We start from the raw sequence: 27079 nt of genomic DNA, 5'->3' as shown, positions 1-27079 counted from the left end.
GATCATTAAAGCGCTAAAGGCACAAAGATTTAAGCGTCATAAGGAGAAACGATTGGAATAAAGTGGACGCTGACTCAGCGGCTATCCAAACGTCTTGGCGATTTGAAAAAGTGAGTTTTATGAAAGGGCGTGTAAAAGGGAAACATTTTTTCTCTCTCCTGCATCCTCCTCGGCATGCCAACTGCCAACCCATCAACTAAGGCACTATTTATGAGATAATCCAAGATTTCAGCTGGATTTTTCTCTCTCCTCATTGTACATATAAAAGGAATTGGAACGGTACACTCTCATCCTTTGTCACTTCCAAAATTCTCTCAAAGAAACCCGATGATTCTCTGCGACTGTTCATCATCTTCTCCAAGCAACTACAATGGCAGAATCCTCATCCGTTCACGACACCTCAGTTCGTCAACCCTTACTCGCTATCAAAGCCCAACAAAACCTGATCATTGATCTCACTCCATTCGTATATGAACCCTATATGCTGTATGTGGTTGAGTGTCTCAAATACTCACCACTCGTCGACACACTGATAAAGGTTGAAGTAGTTCCTATGTCGTTCTTGTCTTTTGTCTACTCTACTGCATTCTACGACAAGGCAAATGAAAGGATTCACTTTGAACTTCACGATGAGAAGATCTCTATCTCCAAGAGTCGATTTTGTGCCCTAATTGGTCTTTCTCAAGATCAATCTCTGGTAAACCCTTATTCCATTACCACTGGTCAACTGTTCACTATGTTCTATCAGATGGGGTATACCGAAACCCTAACAACTGTCACCAAGTTCAAGAAGTCCTGCCTTCCTCCTCAATGGAATGGCCTTTTTACGCTATTGTTCAAGGGATTGTCTGAGAGGAGCGCTGGTTCTGACGTTGCAAGCAAGTCATTCATGACAGTGCTTTATGGGTTGTACAATGGGCTTAACCTCGATTATGGGTCCATTATTTGGAAGTAGTTGGTTCAAAGCCTGGTTTCTTCATCCAGGCATTCTGAGATTTCACGTGGGCGTTTCTGGTCTCTCATCACCAAATGGGCAATGGATCGCCATCGTGTCCCAATAATGGCAGATTCCTTGCTCTCCTCTATTTCCACTTTTCACACGAAGAAAATCATCGTCACTGATCCAACAAAGTTTTCATTCATTGGACCTATTCCTGAAGCTATGCTCGGTCGTATTTCAGCGTCGGGTAACGTTCTTCAACAGTACAGGAAGCGTACACCTGTTGGTCCAAGAGAGCTTACGCCGGCAATGCTTCGTTCCATTGAAGAGGCTGACAAGCCTGCCAAGAGGGGTAAGAAGCCTGAAACACAAAAGGAAGGACCGGTCACAAAACCAACCAAGGGGAAAATCCCTAAGAAGCGAAAAATTGATAAAGCTGCTACTTCCCAACCTCAACCCAAAAAGCAGAAGAAGCCCGCTAGGAGACTTATTCGTCAATCCTCCAGTGATTCGGATTCAGAATATGTTCCTCCTACGCAGAAGAACGCACTTCCTTCAGAATCTGAGAGTGAAATCTCTGACGAAGAGGCTTCGGGCCGAGGGGATACTCCACCTCGCTCCCCTACTCCAGAAATTCCGGTTCGTTGTTTTCCTCCTTCACCTCCACCTGTTGCCATTCCAGTTTCTATCCCTCCTATCTCTCTAATAACCACCTCTCAACCCTTCACTATAATTCCTATTCCCACTCCCATTTTCACAGATACAACTTCTACCACTACTACAAAACCTACCTTTACTGTTCCCAATCCACCTGTAACCGAACCTCCTTTTACAACCGAACCTACTTTCACAACCGAACCTCCACCTTCTTCAAAAACCTTATCCCCAACACCATCTACTGAAACAACCCCTATTTTAGGCGGTGAGGACTTGGAATTCAATTCCACATATTTTAGTCCTTATCGCGTACAGAGTGAGGATGATGATGATGAGCCTATCACCAAACATCATCTCAAGGCAGTAAACGACAAGCTTGATCTATTGCTTTCCTCCTCTTCCTCTGGAGCTTATTCAGACGCTGCATTAAAAGCCTTGCCCTCTTCGGTTGTTGCCGAACATAGTGCTTCTTTATCTGCTGCAGCCAAGGCTATTGAAGCCTCCACTTCCCAATGTCAACAGGCTTCTCTTGCTGTTGATGCCTCTACTAAGGAGTGCAAGGAAGCGACCGCAAAAGTCGATAAACTAGTTTCACAAGCTCACTTGTTTCTAGATTCCTTGCGGGCTGCTGCTGCCAAGAATGCTGAAACTGTCAACACTTCAATGGAAAATCTTCAAAAGACTCTTCAATCTGAGTGCTCTAACATTGCAGCGGCACGTCATGCCATTGAAGAAGCCAATGAATCGTTCCATGCTAATTTCAACGAACGCTTAACTCAACTGGAAGCGGACTTAGCTATGGAAAATCGAATTATGGATGAGCTTGACAGACGTACAGCCCAGCTTAAACTGCAAACACATAAGCTGCGTACTGCTAATGCTAAGATTAATGACCTCAAGTCAGAAAAGGAGGTTATTCGGAGTTCTGCTACAAATGTTCACTCCATCCTTCTTCGTCTCATTGAGGCTAATGATCCGCTTATCTCTATCACTGTCAGAAGGCATTTGGCAGACAAGATCAGACCGGCACTGGACGTTCTCAGTCGAATCGAGGGTGTTCTGGTGACTGGGGTCCAACCGAAACAAGGGGGAGAGAAAGAGTCAAAGCAACCTCCTCCTTCTAGCTCAAAACCAGTTGCTGAACCGAAGGGTAATGAAGCTTCGGTCAGTAACAAAGATAAAAAGAAGAAGAAGATTGGTGAAGACGACACAGACAATGAAGATGATGTCTATGTCGACATTCCCAAGAAGCCTGTCCCGAAGGATAACACTTCTGAAAAAGAAACAGAGGAAATCACCAAGAAGCAGCGGGCTGAACTAGAGCAGAAGCGAAAGGAGGCGGAGCTCCTAGAGAAGAAAATGTCTATGTTTCCTGTATAGACAAAAGACTCGCTTTAGCGGTGTGCAATCGATGAGCCAACTGTTCTCTGGCTCGAGCCAATAATGTCCTTTGGCCTTGACAACTCCAAGGATGCACAATTCAATATGCCAATCACTCGAAAGGCATTCGTCTTCCTCTGCTTCAACTCAACTGTTGCCATTCCATCTCCGGACCCGCATGTAGATAGGGATCTTCTGGAGTTTTACTTGGAGTTTGCTCAACCCCAATACCTGACCTGGAGCTCAAAGAAGATAACTACAGTCAAGGTGATGAAGCCCTATTCAGCAGGGAAATTTATCAATGTCAAATTCAGGGTGACTCGAGGAACCGAAGGCTTAGTCTACCATTTTACCCTTGCTGATCTACCAAACCTCAATCCCCATGACTGGATACTCCTCAACAACATTCTTCTATCGAATCCTCAGGAGTATCAACCTATAATCGATCATGTCAAGCGTATGCTTGTTTGCTACATACATGAGGTAGCGAAGATGGACCAGGAGATTGCCTCTGCCATACACAAGCGACCAATGATCAAGACCATGGGCAGAGCTGCCAATGTCAATACCATGATCAAGGGGGAGATAGATTCAAAGTATCACACGGTTATGTTTCTCAGGGGCGAAGGTCAAAAATGTCTGTTCGCTCTTTTTGACAAACACCTCTTCTCGACGACTTGTCTTGAGCATATCTTGGAGATCATTCAGAGGTGCGACCAGAACAGTGCTACTGATAAGAAACTATTCACTGACATGCTGAGGTGGTACATTCAGTTCAGACAAACTCTTCTTGCCATTATTCCTCGTCCGTTTAAAGTTATAAAGACAATGAGGCCTGCTCAGAAGAAATAATCTCTCGCCTCATTTGATGCAAAGGGGGAGATTTTTGAGTCTATTGAGTTGCGTCATAGGCTCGGTCCGTAGCCTAGTTTGAATGCCGGTATTGGGCCTGTCCAGCTGTGCATAATTTTGTATTAGGGTTTAGTATATAAGTTGCATGCATGCAGACTTAGAGGTTATCGCTTTCATTGTTTTTGTTTCACATCTTTTGTAAACCCTAGCTCACCTCTACAGTGGAAGTTCTTCATCGAGCTCTGCTGAGGCGTGACTCTGTTTTGAATCATAATCATAAGTTTGATTATGTTATGTGTTCATACTCCTATTAATCTTAAACTATTTTATTACTTTTATCGTACTTGTGAAAGATCTAATCGATCTAAGAGTTCTGAACTCATCACATATAATTACTTATCCATAGCACGTAAGACCTCCCAGTCACGTGTACATCTCATGCTCATATCGTAACATAACTCTACAATAAAGTAATCAACAACTATCCGACTTTCCATCCGGTAAAGGGGGCCGGCCTTGGTGCCTTAGACCCCATCGATATAGTGAGGATAACTCACCTGCAACTGCCGACTTGAAGGAATAAGACCACGCTGCTCTGACCACCAGCACGAACTCCACCACTAATCATTAACAATTAACCAAACCAATAAATACCAAAATACCCCTAGAAGTCAAACTGGTCAACCCTTGGTCAAAGTCAAAGCCCTCAGTCAAAGTCGACCTTCCCGACTGACTCTACTCCCCGAGTCAACCCACTGACTCGTCGAGTCCCTATACTCTGAGAATCCCCATATCACGACTCAACTCGCCGAGTCAACCCGATGACTCGTCGCGTTCCTATGGTCTGAAAACTCCCATGCCTTGACTCTACTCGCCGAGTCACCCCGAGACTCGCCGAGTCCAAGAATCCCCGAGTCCTATCCTGTTCAACACACCGAGTCGTCCCTCGACTCACTGATTTACGACTTAACCAGAAAAGTTAGGGTCCCACGACCAGACTCGCCAAGTCCAAGAATAGACTCGCCGAGTCCAAGGCAATCTTCAACAGACTCGCCGAGTTGTTCTTCAAACTCGTCGAGTCCATGCGCATGTTTATACAACTCGCCGAGTACACTCATGTGACTCGCCAAGTACCTCTAGTTCTTAACCCATACAGTGGCCTTCCAAGTGATGCAAGGGCTCCAATCCGTAGATCCACTCTTCTACAAGCCATCCATCACGTAAAGTGGCAAACTTTACGTGAATCCAAAGAGATCTAAGAAATAAACACTCTAGGCTAGTGTTTGGGACAAGAAGGCTTCACCAACAACTGAAGGACAGGGTCTTTATGCACTTCTGAATCATCTCAATCCCAGATCTGAGGTAGCAACCTCAGATCCATCCTCCAAACCCAACATAACATTAGGTATGCTCCCAAAACTTCCACAAATGATAGATCTAGATGCACAAAAGCTCAAGCAATGAATTATTACCTCAAACGAAAGCTCCAACTGAAGAATAATCCCAATCTCTGCAAATCCCCTTGCTCCAATCCTCTAAATCTTCAAAATCTCTTCACCAATCACTTCTCAAAGCTCCAATTTGCTCTCCAATGCTCTCACCAACAGATCTAGGGTTTTCTGGACTTCAAAGCGGCTAAGGGGACTGAGGGGATGACATTAAGTCCTTTAAATAGGGTGCAATCCTAAAGATTAGGGTTTTTTCTCTTTTCAGCACTAACTCGCCGAGTCCAGCCGCCGACTCGCCGAGTTGGCCACTTAACACGCGACCATAATCGCGACTCAACTCGCCGAGTCCACCCATGGAATCGCCGAGTTGACCATCCTTATTTACACTTTGAACCCTGAACTTTCACTTCTGAACTTGGGATGTTACAATTCTCCCCCACTTAGATTAGGCTTCACCCTCGAAGCCTGCAGCAACACAATTCCAAAAACTACTCCCGCAAGGCATCTCCTAGCATTAACTGATCCAGGTTCCTCAAAACATCACCACAGAAGTCCAAAACCCAACTCTCCCCTCTGCGGTGTCCTGACAACCGCCTCAAGCCGTCCACCGGCTCCTTCCTCTAACAACCACACTTATCAACCCAATACCACCCAATGACACTTCAATCATTCCGAACCACAACGATCACTTGCCTCTTACCAGCTAGATATCACCACGAACCACCATGTCTCGACCCGGTACCCCTACTGCTATCCCTTTCTTGTCTGACATTACTTTTACCGAATCCACTGCTGAGACTTATCTCACTCCCTTTCTGAATCCAATAGTTTTTTCCATCCGTGCTGATAGGATGACACTTCCTTTGGCTCCTGAGCAACTCCCATGTGTTTTCTTCCGCAATCACATACACATGCTGAACTTGCTCCAACACCCTCGGTTTGGGAAAACCCGACACACTGAAGACACCCTAAGACATCCCCCAGGATGAATTACCACTACATACATAAGATCCTGATCACAACCACCCTGAGAATCCAAGATTCTATCCTTACATCCTTTCCGAACTCCTCTGGTTCTACATTACTAGAAATCCTTCCAGTAATTGTGTCTCAGCGAGACCCTCTGGTCCCCTAACTCTGGTAAACCTTTCGGCCTCACCATGACTTACCTTCCGGCCTTAGTAGACATCCAACTCAAATGTACTTCCATACCACTGGCACAATCACAATGCCCAAACTCCATATTGACATATTTCAATCCTTCATTCTCGCTACTGTTTTCACTTCCGTGATCCAACACTCCTCCCCCCCTCGGAGCTACATACCTTTCCTTTTCCTTATCTAAGGTAGTCCACCAGTCACCTTAGCGACTTCAACCAAGTGCCACAGCACTCCTATCCCACTCTACACCATCACTCGCAAATTAACAACTACCCGATTCATCACACATGCTCTGAATCTGATTGCAAGGACTCTCGGGCCCATGCACTGCCTTCCACTAACACAATCAATACCCGGGGCCAGAATTTTCAGAATTTTCAGCATGACTGAACCGCCTTTCCAGGCCGGCAGCGACCCTGAAACATTCTCAGAACTTTCGGTATGGCTGAACTACCCTCCAGGGCCTTCAGCCCGACTGATACGCCTTCCGACCTTCAGTCTAACTGATTCGCCTTCCGTCCTCCAGTTTATTCGGGCCGCTCAAACTAGCATACATGATCACGAACTATCCTCCTTGGGAATCTCTTCCGCATATACTGTTCTAGCCCTCTTGGGGTTCCGAACTCTAACTCCGTTCCATATTCTCAAATTCCAGCCTAACCTTAGACCTCTCAACATTCGATCGTCTTCCTCCGAATACCTTGGTATGCACCCCGCCCCACCTATCTGACACTTACATATACCAGCCCACACTCTTGGCTGACTAAAACCCTGCTGAATCCCAAATAGCTAATCAACCTCTAACGCTTGCCGATTCTTTTGAGAATTTTCCAATTCTCCCCACTTAGAGCATTGGCTTCCACTTACTGGCAACCCAACTGACATCATTTAATCAACCCTACTCAAGATATTTCCTTTTTATCCATGCATTAATTCCTTCAAAACGAGCAACCTTCACGAGTTCACATCCCGACATTGCACATCTCGAACTCTAAAGAGTTTGACCCTCAGCTGAACATTCCTCATCTTGCCAATGCTATTCCCGACATCCAGACAGAGAAACCTAGTTTCCCCACCATCAATCCTTTTGAATGTTAACCAACTACGACTCCAAATACCAAAACCCTCAATCATTCGATAAACCAGGCGAAAAGGACTAACAAATAAAATACTATAACTCGTGCAAACAAGTCTAGCAGATATACATACTTCAACAGATGACAAGATGAAGATAAAAACATACCCGCAGCTGTATCAGTTTCTGACCTAACCTCCTCTGCGACAAGCTGAAAAGCTCGACCCCGTGCCCTTGGAGGCTCCACTCCACGCTGACCCCCGCCAATAATCCTCAAGGTGGCCGGTGCTGAAACCCGCACCGGTCTGGCAACAAGATGAGGACAACTGGCCCTCAAGTGACCAACCTGATGACAACGATAACAAATCCTCATATCCTGAACTGGGGATGACTGCCGACAATCCCTTACGTAATGCCCCTCTTTTCCGCACTTGTGGCACGCACCACCGGACCTACAACCTCCGGTATGACCATTCCCACACTTCTCACAAGTGCGGCTATTCTGACCTCCCAACCTGGAATCAACGGTCTTGGAACGTTTCGGTGCTGGCTGCGACTACACTGGGCCTGCCTCTGCTCTTGCAATTACAACTCAACCTCCAACTCACACCGCCGAGCGGCCTCCTGCAACTCTAGCAAGGTCTCACACTTCTGCGTAGCCACAAACTGTCTGATATCCCCCTTGAGCATACTCACGTATCGAAGCATCTGAGCCCGCTCCGACGCAAATTCATGGCAAAACATCACCCTTTCAGTGAATATTCTAGTGATCTCTGTCACCGACTCCGAATTCTGCTCCAGTTCCCAGAACTCCCGAGCCAACCTCTCCCTCTCCACTCGTGGAACATAGCGTTCACAGAACATCTCCCGAAACTGTTCCCAAGAAACCGCAGCCCGCTTCGCCCCGGGCCTTAATAGGTTCAGAGCACACCGCACCCTCTGATCCGCAGGGCATGGACATGTGAAGAAACAATCCTCCACATCCGACAACCATCTCATAGCACTGATCGGATACTGAACTCCATCAAAAGTAGGGGGCTTTGTGTTAACAAAGTCCCGATACTAGAAGCCCGGACTGGCTCCTCCCCCTGCCGCTGATACAGCCGCTGCGGCTGCCGCGGCCGCTGTCTCTGCTAGAGCCGCATAACGCTCATCAAAATACTCGACCATGGTGGTATTGATCAACCATAACAGTTCCGGAAACTCGGCCAGGAACATAGCAGCAACCTCATCATGCAGGATCTCGTGAATCTTAGCATCCAACTCATCCGTACTCATCTGACTGATAACCTCGGGTGGCACCGACCCACCCTGACCGCCCTTTCCTACTCCCGATCCTGACCCGGATCCACTCCCGGCATGCCTTGTAACCGCCATACTGAAAGCACCGCAAAAACTCAGGTACTTCTCACTAACTCGGGAACCAACTCCCAACCAAACCCTAGGGGTTGTGACTTCCTTGATACGCGTATGGGTCCTGTGCTTTCAGTAGTACGGGCCCATACTACCATCCACACCTACCCATAGTTATATCAAGTATCACCACAACACCCTAGTGCTGAACATACATAAAAAGCAATTAACCCTCACCCCTAGAGGAACACTGAAATCTCATACGGAAGGAATCCTAGGCTAACAGGCATCATAAATCAGGCAACTGTATCATGCAATTCCTGAAGATCCCTAGCCTAGTACTAGCATGCTGTTTTAACATTTCACATAATCAAATAACTTCCATGGTATTTTGGGGTCTACTTACTGTCTCTGTCTGATCGTACCTCCGCATCCTCCTTTACTTATTTTGAAAACCATTTTAAATTTCTTTTTGAAAGCTTTCCTTAATTTGAGACTGGATTCACACGAATGTTCCTCCAATTCACTCAAACCAAGGCTCTGATACCAACTTCTAACACCGTGAAAATTTACAATAAATTTAAACTTTTCAAAATCAACCCATATTCATAAAATCATTGAAAAAAGGTTTTCATTTCATTTATTATCTGAGTATCCCAGATCATCAGCATAAAATTTGAGGAGCAGTACGATCACACCTTTGCCTTGCCACGATCTCCTGAATTACCTGAAATGTTACACTGAAACTATAAGCTCGAAAGCTTAGTGAATTACCCCCAAAATACCACATGCAACACATAAGCCTTTCCAGGCCATAACTCTATGGGATCTTCCGATCCGAATTTCTCAGGGAACTTCCGTCCCAAACTTGGTAGGCCTTCCGGTCTTACCCATGATGACCTTCCAGTCCATACTCTATTGACCTTACGGTTCATGCTTCATTGACCTTCCGATCCATAACATACAGTTCATACATGACATATACAGATCACATATCATAAGACAACCTATATCGCATACTCTTCGTAACTCATAAGACCTCCCTGTCATACATATATCTCATACTCATATCGCAATCCTACTCATACGAATCACATAACATCTATCAACTTAGCTAATACTTCTCATGGTAACTAAGACCTTCCGGTCGCACATATAACTCATACTCATATCGCATCCCTACTCATACAGATCACATATAATATAATTACTTATCAATAGCACATAAGACCTTCCGGTCACACGTATATCTCATGCTCATATCGTAACATAACTCTACAATAAAGTAATTAACAACTATCCGACTTTCCATCCGGTAATGGGGGCCGGCCTTGGTGCCTTAGACCCCATCGATATAGTGAGGATAACTCACCTGCAACTGCCGACTTGAATGATTAAGACCACGCTGCTCCGACCACCAGCACGAACTCCACCACTGATCATTACCAAATAACCAAACTAGTAAATACCAAAATACCCCTGGATGTCAAACTGGTCAACCCTTGGTCAAAGTCAAAGTCCTCAGTCAAAGTCGACCTTCCTGACTAACTCTACTCGCCGAGTCAACCCGCTGACTTGTCGATGCCATATACTCTGAGAATCCCCATATCACGACTCAACTCGTCGAGTTAACCCGATGACTCGTCGAGTTCCTATGCTCTAAAAACTCCCATGCCTCGACTCTACTCGCCGAGTCACCCCGAGACTCGCCGAGTCCAAGAATCCTTGAGTCCTATCCTGTTCAACACACCGAGTCGTCCCTCGATTCACTAATTCACGACTTAACCAGAAAAGTTAGGGTCCCACGACCAGACTCGCCGAGTCCAAGGCAATCTTCAACAGACTCGCCGAGTTGTTCTTCAAAATCGTCGAGTCCATGATCATGTTCATACAACTCGCTGAGTACACCCATGTGACTCGCCGAGTACCTCTAGTTCTTAACCCATACAGTGGCCTTCCAAGTCATGCAAGGGCTCCAATCCGTAGATCTACTCTTCTACAAGCCATCCATCATGTAAAGTGGCAAACTTTACGTGAATCCAAAGAGATCTAAGCCATAAACACTCTAGGCTAGGGTTTGGGACAAGAAGGCTTCACCAACAACTGAAGGATAGGGTGTTTATGCACTTCTGAATCATCTCAATCCCAGATCTGAGGTAGCAACCTCAGATCCATCCTCCAAACCAAACATAACACTAGGTATGCTCCTAAAACTTCCACAAATGATAGATCTAGATGCACAAAAGCTCAAGCAACGAATTATTACCTCAAAAGAAAGCTCCAACTGAAGAATAATCCCAATCTCTGCAAAGCCCCTTGCTCCAATCCTCTAAATCTTCAAAATCTCTTCACCAATCACTTCTTAAAGCTCCAATTTGCTCTCCAATGCTCTCATCAACAGATCTAGGGTTTTCTGGACTTCAAAGGGGCTAAGGGGACTGAAGGGAGGACATTAAGTCCTTTAAATAGGGTGCAATCCCGAAGATTAGGGTTTTTTCTCTTTTCAGCACTAACTCGCCGAGGCCAGCCGCCGACTCGCCGAGTTGGCCACTTAACACGCAACCAAAATCGCGACTCAACTCACCGAGTCTACCCATGGACTCGCCGAGTTGACCATCCTTATTTTCACTTTGAACCCTGAACTTGGGATGTAACAAACTTGGAGCTTGAAGAGGTTGGAGCAAAGGGAGAAGCAGTAGATCCGACATCTACTCTATGTTAGAAACCATTTGGAGGTAAAAAGTCTTTACCTTGGCTTTCCGTTACTTAGATCTTCCCTTATGCAAGAATATGGTCATTTCTAGTGCAAAATGGAGTCACTCTCGGGTTTGAGCTTGTCATGAGGACATGGCCTCAGATATGGACTCCTCTAGGCCCCATGGACATAAAGTTGTCGACTTTATCTAGTTTTGGTGCTTGTCCATTCCCTAAACCTCTTCCTAAGCTTAGTTTTGGGTGTTTTAGCCTCTTGAGGCCTTGTATGCATGTAAATTTGGCAAATTTACGTGGTAACTACCCCCTAGGAGGTTAGATCTACAGTTTGGAGCCTTGGTTTCGCTTAAAAGCGGCTGAATGAGAAATGGGTTGAAGTAAGTTGAAGAGTTGCTTAGTCAACTCGAAGAGTTGGATCGGGTTTCCCCATCTTCTGGATGTTGAGTAAACTCGGCGAGTTGATGAGACAACTCAGCGTGTTGGCTAGGGTTTTTCCCGATTTTCTGGACTCTAAAGGAACTCGACGAGTTGCTAGATGCACTGGACGAGTTAGGGTCAACATGGACTGTTGACCTTGACTATGACCATGGTTGACCCAGTTTGACTTTAAGGGTATTTTTGGTATTTTGGGATTTTGAAAAATAAGTCACTTGGCGATTGTAGGCGGTTGAGTTGGAGTTATGGATTGGGATTGATCATATCGGTTCAACATTTCTTGAGAGGTGAGTCTCCTCACCATACTAATGGGTCAAAGGCACCATGGCCGACCCGTTATATGATATGTGGATTATTAGTTGATTATGTGATATGTCAGTAGGACATTTGTATGGAAGACCTTGGGGGTTCCCATGGCACTAGATTAAGACCTTGAGGGGGTTCCCATGACATTGGTATAAGTCCTTGGAGGGTTTCCATGACATCCTAGTATGTTTGCATGTTTAGCTCGTATGATATTTCTTTGGTTATTGAAGACCATGAGGGGGTTCCCATGGCAGGTAATCAAGACCACATGGTGGGTTCCAGTGGTAGTTAGTCAAAACCACGTGGGGGTTCCAGTGGCAATCAGTAAAGACCATGTGGCGGTTCTCATGGTAGTTAGTGAAGACCGTGTGGGGGTTCCCATGACAGGTATTTAAGACCAGGTGGGGGTTCTAGTGGTAGTCGGTATACGACCTTGGAGGGTTTCCATGACATCCTGATATATTTGTATGCATGGATTATGTGGTATTTGTAGCTTATACAACTAATATGATTTATGTGCTTATGTGGAATGTGTGGGGTATGCCCTGGGGAACTCATTAAGCATTAGCTTATAGTTTGTTGATTGCTTTAGGTACTTCAGGAGATAAGGGCAAGGGCCCGACTTGATGGTGCGACATGCACTCTCTGGCGTTTTAGTTTGGACAATCTGATGTTTTTGGATGATTTATTTGATGTTATGGATTTTTGAAAAACAAATGTGATTGAAATATTATGTTTTATTGGAATGATTTCATTATTTAAAAATGAAAATTTTTAATGAAAATTTAGGATGTTACAAGTTGGTACCGAAGCCTAGTTTGCGGGATTCGGGCACACTCTCGAGTGTGTCAGAACTCAAACTAAGGAAATGGTAAAATTGTTTTCAAAGATCAAAAGTTAAAAACTTCTTAAAACTGAAAAAGGGAGAGTGCAATGCGCGTAATTTTTCCGAGCTCAAGTAAGTGGTTCCCCAATATGTTTGCCATGCTATACTGATATTTGTTGTATGATAGCCAGCCGGATGGATTTTGCTATATGTATGCTTTAAAAATTGTATACGGTTAGGATCTCATAGCCTTAGAATAATTGATTTGGCCTTATTTCCTGTTCCTTGTCTGGTTGTGGTCGTAGGGTAGAGTCTGTTATTCGAAAGTCTATTTGATCCCGTTCTGTGTATAATTTGCATGCGTAGGGCAACCTGTTATGATTGGTTTGAGTTATGATTTGATGGGATTGAGAAAATCTTAGGATAGCCTAGGATTTGAGTTATGCGGTAGTCTGTGGGATATGTTTTGTTTTGGGATGAATTAGATTTATCAGGTAGAGCCTTAGGAAAGGTACAAGTAGGTGTGGAAGGTAGTATTGGGTTCGTACTACTGAAAGCACATGACCTTTACTCGAACTAAAGTTAGATTTGGAAGCTTTAAGGAGACTGGTGAGGAAGGATCCCCATTTTGGATATCTTGATCATTCTTTTTTATGGTATTTCAAATCGGGATGGTGGTAACACGTCACGAAGCAGGGGGATCAGGATCGGGATCAAGATCAGGATCCGGGTCGGACTATGATACTGAGCCCATTGATGAGAGGTTGCGTGAGCTTATTACAACCGAGGTTATGAGAGGCATCCTTGACACTACCCTAGTGATTTTCGGGACCGTCAAGGAGGGGATGATGGAGATCATGGAGGATCGGCTCGGGTCTTTCAGAGCCGAGATTGTTGGGGGCTAGGTTGGGGCCCGAACTCCCTCGTTCCGAGAGTTCAAGGAGTGCGGAGGGCCTGAGTTCTTCAAGGTCAGGGACTCCATAGCTAGTCGATGCTGGGTGGCAGACATGTAGAATGCGCAACGCACGAGCTTTTTCCCCAAGGCGGCAAAGGTGGGGTTTGCCTCGTGTATGTTGAGGGACAAAGCTAGGGATTGGTGGGAGGAGGTGACTAGCCAGGTGGGAGCAGCCGATGTGGCTGAAATGACATGGGCAGAGTTTTTCATAAGCTTTGATATGGAGTTTGCGCCATCTATTGAGGTGCTACAGTTAGTGAGGGAGTTTCAGGAGCTCCAACAGACCATCGAGACTATGGCAGAGATCACCGCCAAGTTTCAGGAGCGAGCACTGTTAATCCTGCAATATGCTGTGGATGAGGATATGAGGAGGATGATCTATCATTCCATGCTGAGGGATGATATCCATGAGTTTGTGAGCTTTACAGGGTCCAAAACCCTGACCGAGATGGGGGAGAAGGCCCGAGAGCGGGATATGGAGTTGGAGCTTTGCACTAAGCAAAATCCAGAGCATGTTTAGACAGTTGTGGGTCACACTAAAAGCCTAAGACCTCAAATTCTTCCGGTAGGGTCCAACAGGATCGTGGCCGGAGTGCTAAATATGGGAGATGGAACTGTGGTGTTTACTTGGGGACGGGCCGATATGTTATACATGTGGTCAATCAGGCCACGTGAGCAGGGATTGCCCCAAGAAGGGCTTGATTTGTTTTCACTGCAACCAGACCGGCCATAAAAGGCCAATTCTCTGAGGTTGCAGGGAGGAGGAGCAGCAGTGGCGGCGTTTGCGCCCACCACATTGAGGATTACTGATGGCGGCACTGCCAAGGCGGATGCTCTTGCGGTGAAGATCCGCGCATTTCAGTTAACTACCGAAGAGGTTTAGGCAGCGCCAAACGTCGTGGCTGGTACATGATTTACTTTATGCTCGATATTGATTTGTTAGGCTTATGTATATACATGCTCTTATATAGGGACCTTTATGGTCAATGGTATGTTGGCCCATGTTCTTTTCGATTCGGGAGCTACCCGATCGTTCATATCAAGCACTTAGCAAGAAGTTCCGGGATGCTTGGGGACTTTGGATTCCCCACTTGAGGTTGAGATAGCAAATGACCACATTGTGAGTGTTATGAGGGTATATCGGGACTGTGTCCTGAATGTTCTTGGGAAGAGGTTCCATTTCGACCTGATTCCGATACCATTGCGAGGATTGAAGGTGATCATAGGGATGGACTGGTTGGGGGCCAACGGGGCCATGATAGATTGCGGGTGCCAAGTGGTGAGAGTTCGATCCCCAATTGGGGGAGAACTGGTTATTCGGGGAAAGAGAGCCTCGCAGAGGCCAACCCTCTATTCAACTGCAAGGGCTAGGAGACTTCTCCGTCAGGGTTGTTCGGGATTCTTGGCATATATCTCGGATACGAGGGTTGAGTCTCCGACAGATTTGGGTAGTGTACCGGTTGTACAAGACTTTCGGGATGTCTTTCCCGAGGAGTTACTTGGGGTGCCTCCAGAGAGGCAATTAGAGTTTCGCGTTGATTTGGTGTCAGGTGCCGCTTCAATAGCTAAGGTACCGTACCGGCTAGCTCTGCCCGAGATACTGGAGCTGTCTATGCAGGTCCAGGAGCTGCTAGACCGAGGTTTTATTCGTCCGAGCAGTTCCCCATGGGGAGCACCGACCCTGTTCCTAAACAAGAAGGACGTATCATACAGGATGTGTATCAACTATAGGGAGCTGAACAAGCTAACGGTGAAAAACCGTTATCTGCTCCCGAGGATCGATGATTTGTTCGATAAGCTTCAGGATGCATCTTGGTTTTCCAAGATTGATATTCGGTTGCGGTACCATCAGATGAGGATTAGAGATGATGATATACCGAAGACAACTTTCAGAACTTGGTACGGTCACTACAAGTTTATGGTGATGCGATTTAGGCTCACCAATTGTAACTCCGTAAATTTTCAAACACACTTTTCATTTTCAAAACCACAAAATTCTCAATATCACATTCCAAAAACCACAATTGTCAAATTGTCAAAAACACAAATTCATAAAGTGTTTGAAAAAATCTAGGATCCTTAAAAACATAAACTCCATCCCATGTGTACAATCAAGTCAGTGCCTTCTCGTGATCCTGAGAAGTACCTAAAACACATAACACATAACAAGGTAAGCACGAGGCTTAGTGAGTTCCCTAAAATACCACACATAATGTAACACCCCATTTATTAAATAGATACATGAATGAATTAATGAACGAATAGTAGCCCTAAAATAAATAATTATATATCAATGGATGGTCTCGAGGGGCTAATTGTCATAGCTTTAGAAGTTGGGGGCTGAAGGGTAAATTCTGGACCTTAATTGAAAATAATTTGTCAAGCAAAGGGCGGTTTTGTAAATTCAGGATTAGTTTTGTAAAGATTTTAGAAGCTAGGGGTTGTTTAGTAAATCTTGACTTAATTGTTAAGGATTTATGGAATCAGGGTTAAAAAGGTAAATTTCGGACTCATTGTGAAAGAATAAGGAAAGGGAGGGACCAAAGGTGTTGTTATGGAGGAAAGTTTGATTGGATACAGGACTATAAACCCGTCATCTCCTCCCAACCCTAACCCGAATGTGCACAACCGCCACTTAAGCTCATCAGCCGCCGCCACCGGTTTCTCTCTTCTGTTCCGACCAGATGGAGCTCCGATGACCGCCGTCTGCTACCTCGACATCGAGATGTCATCACACCTTGCTTCCGGACGCCATGCATGAACGAAGAAAACCACCGAGAGCGACTTCCCGGTGGTGTGATGGCGTTCTCCTCTTTCTTCTCATACTCCGCCTTCATTCAACATCGCCGATGTCACTAGGGTTGTGAAACGCCGCCACCTGTTGTGTATCCGCCGTGGGGAAATCGGAAGACCAACGACTTTAAGGAGATGTGGTGGTTTGGGGTTGGACCGCTACCTCCCTTCTCCATATCTTGCTGCCAATGTGTCGTTCCAAGATGATGAAGCCGCTCCTGTCGCCGCCGACGCCGATCCAAGCGTCGTTGTTGCCGGCTGTTGCGCCACTGTCATCGCCGCTCACCTCATGTGGGTGGCTGGGTTCATATTACTAGTAGAAGACACGAGTGTGTGTATGTGTGTATTACAGTGAAGTGGTGTTTGGGTGTTTGCGTGTGTGTGATTATTTTGGGATTTCATTATAAAGTCTAATTACAAATTGGAATAATGAAAGGAAAACAGAAAACCACCACTGGTCGCCGTGTCTGGTGGCGGTGTGCTTTTGATGGTGTTTTGACTCACTTGGATGGTTGGACAAAGGGACTAAGAAACCCTAATGGGCACGATGAGGCTTAATGGGCTTAATAGACCCTAATGGGCCCAATGAAGCTTAATGGACCTAAAAGCCCAAACAGATGACTAATGGCCCTAGTGAAACCTTAATGAGTCTAATGAACCTTAATTGATCAAAAGACATATCAATTGGGCCTATTGGGCTAAGATGGGGTTGGAAACCCTAATTAGGGTTTAGAAAACCCTAATATTGGATTTATGGGCTTGGACTTATTAGGACCCACTTTTGGGCCATTGGAATGGAATTGTGTGATTAAGCCCAATCACACCATATGATTTAGTTAGAAGAATGATGGTCTTAATGGATTAAGTCCTCAATGGGTTAAGTGAGAAACACTTAACCCTAATCGTCATTTTATGTAAAAACCCTAATTTCACTTGGGTTAATTGTTGGGCCTTTCTATTGGGCCATGATGATTGGATTATTAATGGGCCATCCAAGATCAAGCAAATGGATTAGAATACTTAATGGGCTTTGAGGTAAGGCCCACGTGAGGAGTTGCGGCCATAGATGGGCCATAATTTGGGCCTTTATGATTATGTGATATTGGGCCATTAGAGTGTTGAATGTTGGACTGGACTAAATGGTTGGGCCTTATGGTAAGACCTTATAAAGGATTGGGCCCAATTTGGAAAATTGGGCCATGTGTTGGGCCTTGATTCCTTGTTTGACTTTGGACCTATGTATTGGGCCTTGATTCCTAGTTTGACTTTGGACCTATGTATTGGGCCTTGGGCTTGAATAAAGCTAAGCTTGGGGTAATGTAGTAATTACCTAAAGTATGTAATTATGGTTATGTAGTGGAACTCAATTATTAATTGGGTGTTATTTTGATATTGGCAGTTCGGGAAGCTGTCATCCAGCAGCTGGGATTGTGTCTACGGGACTTCAGCAGTGTGAGGTAAGTTACCTTCCAGTAGGGGTGGGTTTAAGGCCACAATGCCGACCCACCAACAAGAGTAATTGGTAGATAATTGTCTTTGTGATAATTATCTTGGTATGCTTATGTGATATGCTTATGAGATATGCTTATGTGATATGCTTATGAGATATGTTTATGAGACATGCTTGTGTGATATGTTATGTGAGTTAGTGGTAGTAGCAGGGACTAGCTTTTCCCTGACTTGGTCGTTAGGACCGAAGGGTAGGTCAGTACCCCAGATATGTCTGACCGTATGATTATATTTTGTTATTGTATGATAGAGGTAGGGGTGAAATAGTCCCCGATGCTGGTTGAGATAGACCGGAGGGTAGTCGACACCCCAAAACGGCCTGACATGGGTAGGTCAATAGCCCTAAATGGCTTGACATGGGTAGGTCAGCACCCCAGAATGGCTTGACATGGGTAGGTCGGGCACCCCAAAATTGCCCGACAGTATGTATGCTATGTGATTGTATGGTATGTGGTATGATGGGGGAACTCACTAACCTTTGTGCTTATGGTTTTCAGTTTTGGTTCTAGGTACTAGCATGTCACACTATGGTTTTCCGCACATGAGATCTTTGGGATTACACTCTGATATTATTTTATGATAACATGTTTTGATTATTTCTACTGTGGTTTTGACATGACATGATATTATGGATGATTTATTATACTGTTGGTTTATAATAACGTAATTAAAAATGAAAATTTTGGCTTGTATTTTTGGGATGTTACAAGTTGGTATCAGAGCCTTGGTTTGAGGGATTCGGGCACAATCCTGAGTGTGTCTGAACTCAAACTAAGGACTTGGTATGAAAATTTTTCAAAGTAAAACCCTTTTATAAAAAGAAGTGAAAAGAATTTGAGAAAGGAACATAACTTTGAAAAGAACAAAGTGTGTGATACGTGCAAGCATCCGAGCTCAGGTAAGTTTTCCCCAAGATACCCATACACGTTATGTTATGATCTGATATGATAATGAGAACTGAATGCTAGATTAGGGTTGAGGATCTAGGAAGGATGCCTTATATTCCTATTGTATGTGCTTATAGACTTGCATGCTAGTACTGACCAGTTAGTAATAGGATAGTCTGTTTAGGTTATGCCTGATTGTATGAGCCTTTGAATTACATGTACAGATCCCTAAGTAGAGGATAGAAAGGTTTGATTGGAATATGATTGTTAGATTTTCCATTGTCTGAACGCTGCTTGCTTTGTACTTTGTGGGACTGTTAGTAATGTGAGCTAGCTATATTCATGAGATAGCTAGTTGACATTACTGGGAAATCTTTCAGCAACTGAGGACTGGGTGAGTTCAGGAACCTAGGAAAGCCTAGGATACGTTTTAGTGGGTTGGTAGTGAGGTTCAGTGAGACTTGGGTGTACCAGTTTGAGGAAGTGACTTGGAGGATTTGGGAGGATTGTTGAGGAAAGTATGGATAGGTGTGGAAGGTAGTATTAGGCCTGTACTACTGAAAGCACAGGATCCATACTCGAATCGGTGAGAGTCTTGGAGAATCTGAGAAGCTTCGGGGAGGATTTTGTGACCAAGTTTGGGGACAGAGGATGTTCCCGTTGTTGCAGTTTAGCCATTGGCAAGTGAGTTAGTGAGCGTGTCAGGGTGTCAGACCCTGAAGGGTATGAGTTCCACGAGGTTGCAGATGTGAGATCGATTCGAAGCACTTCGGTAAGAGGGGTTCATGCTTGGTGCGTATAGTAAAGGGTCCTGAGAAGAGACCCGTGAGTTCTGATCATCAGGTGAAAGGCCAGTAGGGCTGGAGTCAGTGCAACACGTACGAGAAAGTGCACAAGGGAGTTTGTCACGCCAAGGGTTTAGGCTGCTACATGTGTAGCAGAGTTGGTTATGTCTGATGGGTTTTGAGCATTCTAACACTCTTATGGTGTACATGCAAACCTAGAAACCTTGGATCTATGTTTGGCTAAGATACATTCAAATAATAATTTTTTCCAAGGTTCTTATCCTAACTAGTATGGCATGGGGTACTTGAATCAAATAAAGCTAGTAGAATTACTTACCTTGTAGTTGTAGTTGATTGCTTGGAGTTTGAGAGCCTAGCACCAATAGTGTGGATGCCTCAAACGGAAGTCACAAATCACCACAAACTTGGAAACTTGAGAGAATAGTCACAACCTTTCTTGAAATCAGCCCTCTTAGTATACTCACCACAACTAGTATTATTTCAAGAACCAAAGCCTCCTTTATATAATGTGGTGGATTAGGGTTCCATCCATGTAAACCCTAATACCCATGTCTTTTCATTTCCATGAGATCCATGGGTTAAAGCTCCATGGTGTATCCATGGACTTTCCATGCAAGCCTAGCCCATTCCAAATAAGCATTAGCCCACACTATATAAATACAAGAGCCCATATTTCATTAGTCATACTTTTGATCTCGAAATTAATTCTAAATTAATTATAGATCAATACTAATTAAATAATATGATTTTATATAATATATTAGAACTTATATTATCTTAATAAATCATAACTTATACTATTCTCAAAAGATTATCCATAAATTGTTCGGGTAAAGTGCAACCCAAATGGGCCATGTCGGGTCGGGTCAAGTATATACCAAATATAGTTATGGACTTAGACACTATATCCAACATTGTAAGCAAAAGGTGATAAGGATTCTTGGGTATATTAGGATCTTTAGAATGTCAGTTCAGTATGGTGTTAAGCACCCAAGAACGAAACTCAGATTCAGGTTCCGGCTCAGGATTAGAGTCTGAACCAGTCGATGCGCGATCATAGAAGTTCATCTCATCAGAGATTACTTGTGGAGTTTTGGGAATGGACCTTGGGGGACTTTCGTTCAAATAAGGAAAGGAATTTGGGAGCTCTCGGTAGTCGTCTCGGGGCCATTTGGGCCAGATTAGTCGCGAGGGAGTTAGGGGTTCATTTTGAACCCAAGGACTGTGGACCCTTAGAATCCTTCGGGAAGGAAGATCCTATAGTTGGTCCCTGTCATCAAGATCAGGATTTCGTTAGATGTTCGTGGGTAGGTCATTATTTGCCACTTCAAGGGGATATGGGGAATCTGTACCGCATCAAAAATTGAGTGAGTTTGGACAAGTATGATATTTGGTCGGTTCTTGCTACTGTTTGGGATGTTACACTTAACTCATTAACCTCTCAGTGTTATATCTCAAGTAAGACCCTGTGGTCGACGTGTCTCAGTGGAACCCTCCGGTCCCACGACTCGGGTGGACCCTCCGGTCCCATAACTCGGGTGGACCCTCCTGTCCCACAACTCGGGTTGACTATCTGGTCCTAACTCAGTAAAGTTCAGTGTAATACACAACATAAATCACAAATACATAATGCAGAATATCACAATACTCAATATAAGCACACAAGACCCTTCTGTTACACAAAATTACCACTCATGGTAAGTATAGTTAGAAGACTCACCTAGTAAGTAAGCAAATAGACCTCACACTTAAATCACAACTCCAAATAAACCAAGTTATTTTTGATGGGTTTTAGCCATAAGAACATCCTATGTGCTCATATAAACCCTAATGCTTGGATCTAGGTTTCTCTTTTGTACATGCAATTCATCCAAGACTATAAACCCTAGAACTAATATATGATAATCAATATAACATATGAATTAGGGTTTAGATCATACCTTGATTGTTATGTAGCAATAACAATCTCAAATCCTTCTTGTATTGACTTTAGAAAGCTTAGAGTCACAAATGTCACTCCACTAATGGTTCATAAACACCAAGAGCAAGAGGATGAAGAAGAGAAGAGAAGGAGGATGCCCAAAACGTGTGGAAACCCTAGAGAACAAGTTCACCACGTTTTTGGGGCTTAAGGGTTCCTTAAATAGTGAGGCTATTAGGGTTATCTAACAAGGAAACCTTAATTTGGATGCTTAGGCCCAAAGCAACCCATGGACTCTTTCCTTAAGGCCTTTGGATGATTTCTAATGGGTTTTCCCATAGAATTCGTCCACCCCCTTAATAAGGAGTCCATTAGCTCAATATTCAACTATCACACAATTGACAGTTCTAGTCCCCTAAGTTTAATTAATGTCTTTTAGCCACAAAGTTAATTATTCTTGACTAATATTAATTAAACAGTATCATTTCTCCTTTAATATATTATTCTCATAATATATTAATAAATCATATTTAATGCTTTCTCTCCATAATTTATCCTATCAAGTTGCTTTTGTGAAGGCAACCCAAAAGGACCATGCACCATCGGGTCAAGTACATACCAAAATAGTTATGGACTTAGACACTAATCCAACAGTCTCCCACTTGGATAAGTCTAAGAACTATTCCACTTATGACTTCAGGTCCTGATCTGCAATCGTAGCTTTCTAAAGCCGCTGTCAACTCTGATCTTATCAGATACGCGTGTCCTTTAGATAAGGGATCATATATTCCTCCATTATAGATATTGTATAGACTGAGACATGGATCTAAATCATTCTCTCTGTCTATGTGCTGTTTCCCGAATTTAGATTTATGACGACTGACAACAGACTACAATTGAACACATCAATTTAGTCCCGGCTTGGCCAAGCGCTTAGGTGCCATCAGTAAATCATCGAGGGGCCCACATATATCATTTTTATCCTACTTTGGATAAAAAGAACGGATAAACTTTGACTCAATGCTTGCTTGCACTCACTCACCAAATCACACACAACAATATGTTTTATAACACCATGTTACTGGTGCGTTTACATATTATCAATGTGCAACCGACTCGCAAGATACAACTCACACATCTCGGTTTCAAGAATATAAGATATTATCATCTCGCCAATCGCTCGTGATAGAATCCATGAAGTGATCCAAGTGAGCGTGGGTTTGATCCAATGCTCAGATATGTTGCAGTAAACATTTGCTTATGTCTAATACACTTTAGACAATCCACACACCAATTCACGACAGTCTTCATTCATACCTACTTCCAACGTATGAACGACTGTAGTCCGTTCGAATAATTTGACTGTTCTCAACCAACTAAATTATTCAGGAAGTCAAAACATGCAAAGTGAAACACAAGGATAATACTAATCCCATATGGCCTCAAACCTTTGAGTATAAATAAAACACCTTTTATTTATCACCATATCGATTACTCATTATTTGACGTTTCGGGCAATCAACTTCTTACTTGAATTATTACCACACTTGTCCCATGCTCTTAGCATGCACACAATGTTTACCTATGGTTCTTACTTTGTGAAATAGATCACATACTCATTTCACAACTCCCAATCCTTATCATAAGTATAAGAATATCAAATTCTTGACACTTATAGAATATGTTAGATTCTAACATTTTGTGCAGTGATTCTTTTGTAATGTCACTGCACTAAGGTCACAATGACTATTACCAATGAATTATAAAGCTCTCTATTGGAAATTGTTACAAGACAATTCCATAGATGTGATGTCTCTTACTCAAGGTACATTCCTTTGAACATCCTTCTTGCATAAAAGTTCTTAATCTAGACATTGATTCTCAATATCCAACTCCCAACATGGAAACATTTCCATATTTTCCATAAGACAACTCATTCTTAATAGAATCTTTTCTATTGATAATAATGTCGATATGGTCCATCCAATACTATACTTCCAACTACTCACAAGCGACCAATCCTCGACGAACTTTGGATTGTCCTTTGATAGTTGTTTAATTATCTTAGTCAAAACCGATTCTTGTCCTTTTCCCTCTAAATGCGCTAGACATTTGTAAAATTTTAGAATGGTCAAATATTAGAGCATTTACAATCAATCCTATACTCGAAGCGTATGGGACACGATGCATAATGTCTTACATAAAGATTTGATACTTTATAAATCTTCTGCCATAATATCTTATGTGTCACGTTCTTATGATTCGAATTATGAAGAGGAATGCCGTAATCATAATCGAAATTTAAGAACTCACTATGTATCCTTGACTAAGTTTGTTAACATTCCACAACCTAAGCTTTTAGATTTGAAATGAAGCATAATATTCTCTCCCTTAATTATAGCAAAACAACTTTACATCCTTACAACTTTGCAAAGTATGACTCTTGTTTTCTATAATTAATATTGCTAACTTGCAATACTTGCCTTAATAATCATACAATCGTAACATTTATGCTCCCACTATCATGATGATTATTATAAACATAACACTTATGCTCCCACTAGCTTTGACATGTATTCAGAAACCAGCTTAACTTCCAGAAAAGCAATACTTATTGAATTTCTTAAGTTCATGTTTCTAATACCTAATGCTTTGATAAACCATTATCTAAGCTTATACACCTTTCCCTTAGATGGCTCATATGTGTGTCTAAATAATTCAGACTAATTGCCAAATCTCACAATTCGAATCATGGAAAGGGATACCGTAACCATAATCGAATTCGAGAATACAATTTCACAATCACTATCTTCTTAAAATCTCTATTAGTGAAAGCATTTCCTCACAGTCATTTTCATGAAGGAGGGAATCTTATGACACTTAGATTTTAATGGTGTATGTGTTCCTATCCATGTGAATTTGTCAAAAACAAAGTTTATGACAAATTCAAACTCATATGGACCGAACTTTCTTAATCTTGATTTCTTGCCTTATGGTAACACGGCTGCCCACCATGTCTTCCAAGTAGTTAAGCAGCTCACCCTTTCCTATTAATGTACTTTTCATTGATCTAGGTCCTTGCCTTTTATGCATTCAAATGAGAACTTATAGGGCTCACATGCATAATTAACTCAATTGGAACAACATAGAAACAAGATAATGTCAACATGATAGGTTGTAAACCTCAACTCGTGTGCTAGTGATGATCGATAAGGTTTATTCTTGATTTGTTCTTGAAACCTTTCATGACCATTAAGACTCCCACTGACTCCTTGACATATATTCAAGAGTTAGTGTAGCTCTTATCAAGACAAAACACTCCATAAATTGGTCCTAGTTGGTCTTTGTCTTATCCAAGACATCACAACTTTCCAATTTCAAATGTTCAAGAATAAGAAAACCTTTTTCCAAATTCTACATTACATGAATGTTATAAACCTTCTTAAGACTTGTCACTTAATATCACAATCTTAACTTTAAGACTTGTTATGGAATGAATTATGATTGGTTTCTTGATTTAACCATTTCTTCAATTCTCGATTCCTCTTCTTAGACATACAATTGCACTAAGACTCACTTAGAGGATCAATTGAGATATGGTTCTTAATCATTAAGACCTATCATAAAGCATAAAAGGTACTCTCCCTTCTTCTTAGAATAGAGAAACTTTTATCTTTCTGCCTACTTGATTCTTCTTATTCGTTCTGCTATTGATTTAAACTATTTCAATCAACTGAGAATTATACTTAATCTCATAAGTGTAATCATATTTACTTAACCTTAGTAAATCATGACGAATATCTTTGTTACTCTTGTGGTGGACTTGATCAACACACAACCTTGTGTACTCGATCTTCTAGTCCTTCACTTGACATTTTGTCAATGAATTAGTCTAATTTTCAAATATGAAATTTCTCATTCATCATGCAACCATGTTGTATGATTCCAAGTCTCTATCCAATTGAAACTTGGGCGATGAGAAACTTTCCCTATTTGGTAAAATTTTGACCTTTCCACAAATAACATAATTAAGAATCACATCCATTCGTTGTAGAAATATGCAAACATCAATCTTTCATAACGATTTCATTGCAAGGAAATAAATAAATAAATGAGTCAAATCAAAATTTATTTTATTCATAAAACAACGGAAAACATTTTGTCCTTACAATGCAAAATCAACTGAAAAAACTATGTAATCAAATATTCCTAACAACTCTATCATAACTTTCTAAGCTCAAATCTAATCTTCGAATCCATGCGATGGAGATCCATTTCTTCGTGATTAGACTCATCTTGCTTTCTCATCAAGCTTCCTCTCTTTTCACTGATCCTGCAAAACATTCAAATGCAATCTTATCACATTATGTATTAAGAATAAATGAATAGGAACTTAGGGCAGACTTGTATCCAACGCCCTTTCTCTTGGCAGCAAACGCAGGTCGGTTCTCCTAGAACGTCCTCGGAAGCATGGTTGGTTGACTTTCCCAACAAATACGCTCCATTGCTTTGCCAAATCATTTCTGATTCAACGGCAATGAGCATGTAAGTTAGGTCAATGAGATTTTCGTCATGATCCATCATATAATACTTTCTCTTGAACTTATTATATGATTCGGGAAGTGACTGCAGAACCCAGTTCACAGCCAACTTATCCGGGAATGACGCACCCAACATTATCAACCTATCGATGTGTGATTTCATTCCTAGAACGTGGGCACACACGGGTTTACCATCTTCATGTTTCATTTCCAATGGGGCTTTAGTGACATTGAACCTTTCAATTCTTCGATCTTGTGGGTTAGGGAGAATAACGGGAGGAGGAGTAGGAAGTGAAGCATGATCTCTTGTTCCTCGATCGAATCGTGGAATATCATCTTCATGTGGAATGCTTGTTCCATGGGATTTGGGAAGACCATAGTTGTCGTACTTTGACATCTACAAAACGGGAGAAAACAAATTCAAGTTAGTTGATCGATTGAGTCCTTAATAAGTCACCCAAATGAGATATTAAGGCTAGGACCCAACACAATACGCTACAACCTAGAAAAGGGATGTCGTAA

General features: G+C 42.8%; 1 protein-coding gene across 1 annotated transcript; it reads left to right on the top strand.

The window, feature by feature from the left end:
* The first annotated feature begins 370 nt into the window (after positions 1 to 370).
* On the top strand, positions 371 to 2977 carry LOC111900726 (uncharacterized). The gene is made up of 5 exons (XM_023896605.1): positions 371 to 697; positions 956 to 1753; positions 1913 to 2111; positions 2211 to 2747; positions 2811 to 2977. The coding sequence occupies exons 1-5, from the start codon at positions 371 to 373 to the stop codon at positions 2975 to 2977; spliced, it is 2028 nt and encodes a 675-aa protein (XP_023752373.1).
* Positions 2978 to 27079: the final 24102 nt, after the last annotated feature.

The sequence above is a fragment of the Lactuca sativa genome, chromosome 5 (assembly GCF_002870075.4).
Source record: "Lactuca sativa cultivar Salinas chromosome 5, Lsat_Salinas_v11, whole genome shotgun sequence".
Classification (NCBI taxonomy): domain Eukaryota; kingdom Viridiplantae; phylum Streptophyta; class Magnoliopsida; order Asterales; family Asteraceae; genus Lactuca; species Lactuca sativa.
This window is presented reverse-complemented; position numbering and strand designations above follow the sequence as displayed.

Coding starts and splice junctions, on each gene's coding strand:
- LOC111900726 (XM_023896605.1), top strand. CDS start 371: ATGGCAGAATCCTCATCCGTTCACGACACCTCAGTTCGTCAACCCTTA. Junction 698..955: donor TTTCTCAAGATCAATCTCTG/GTAAACCCTTAT, acceptor ATTTGGAAGTAG/TTGGTTCAAAGCCTGGTTTC. Junction 1,754..1,912: donor TTACTGTTCCCAATCCACCT/GTAACCGAACCT, acceptor TATCGCGTACAG/AGTGAGGATGATGATGATGA.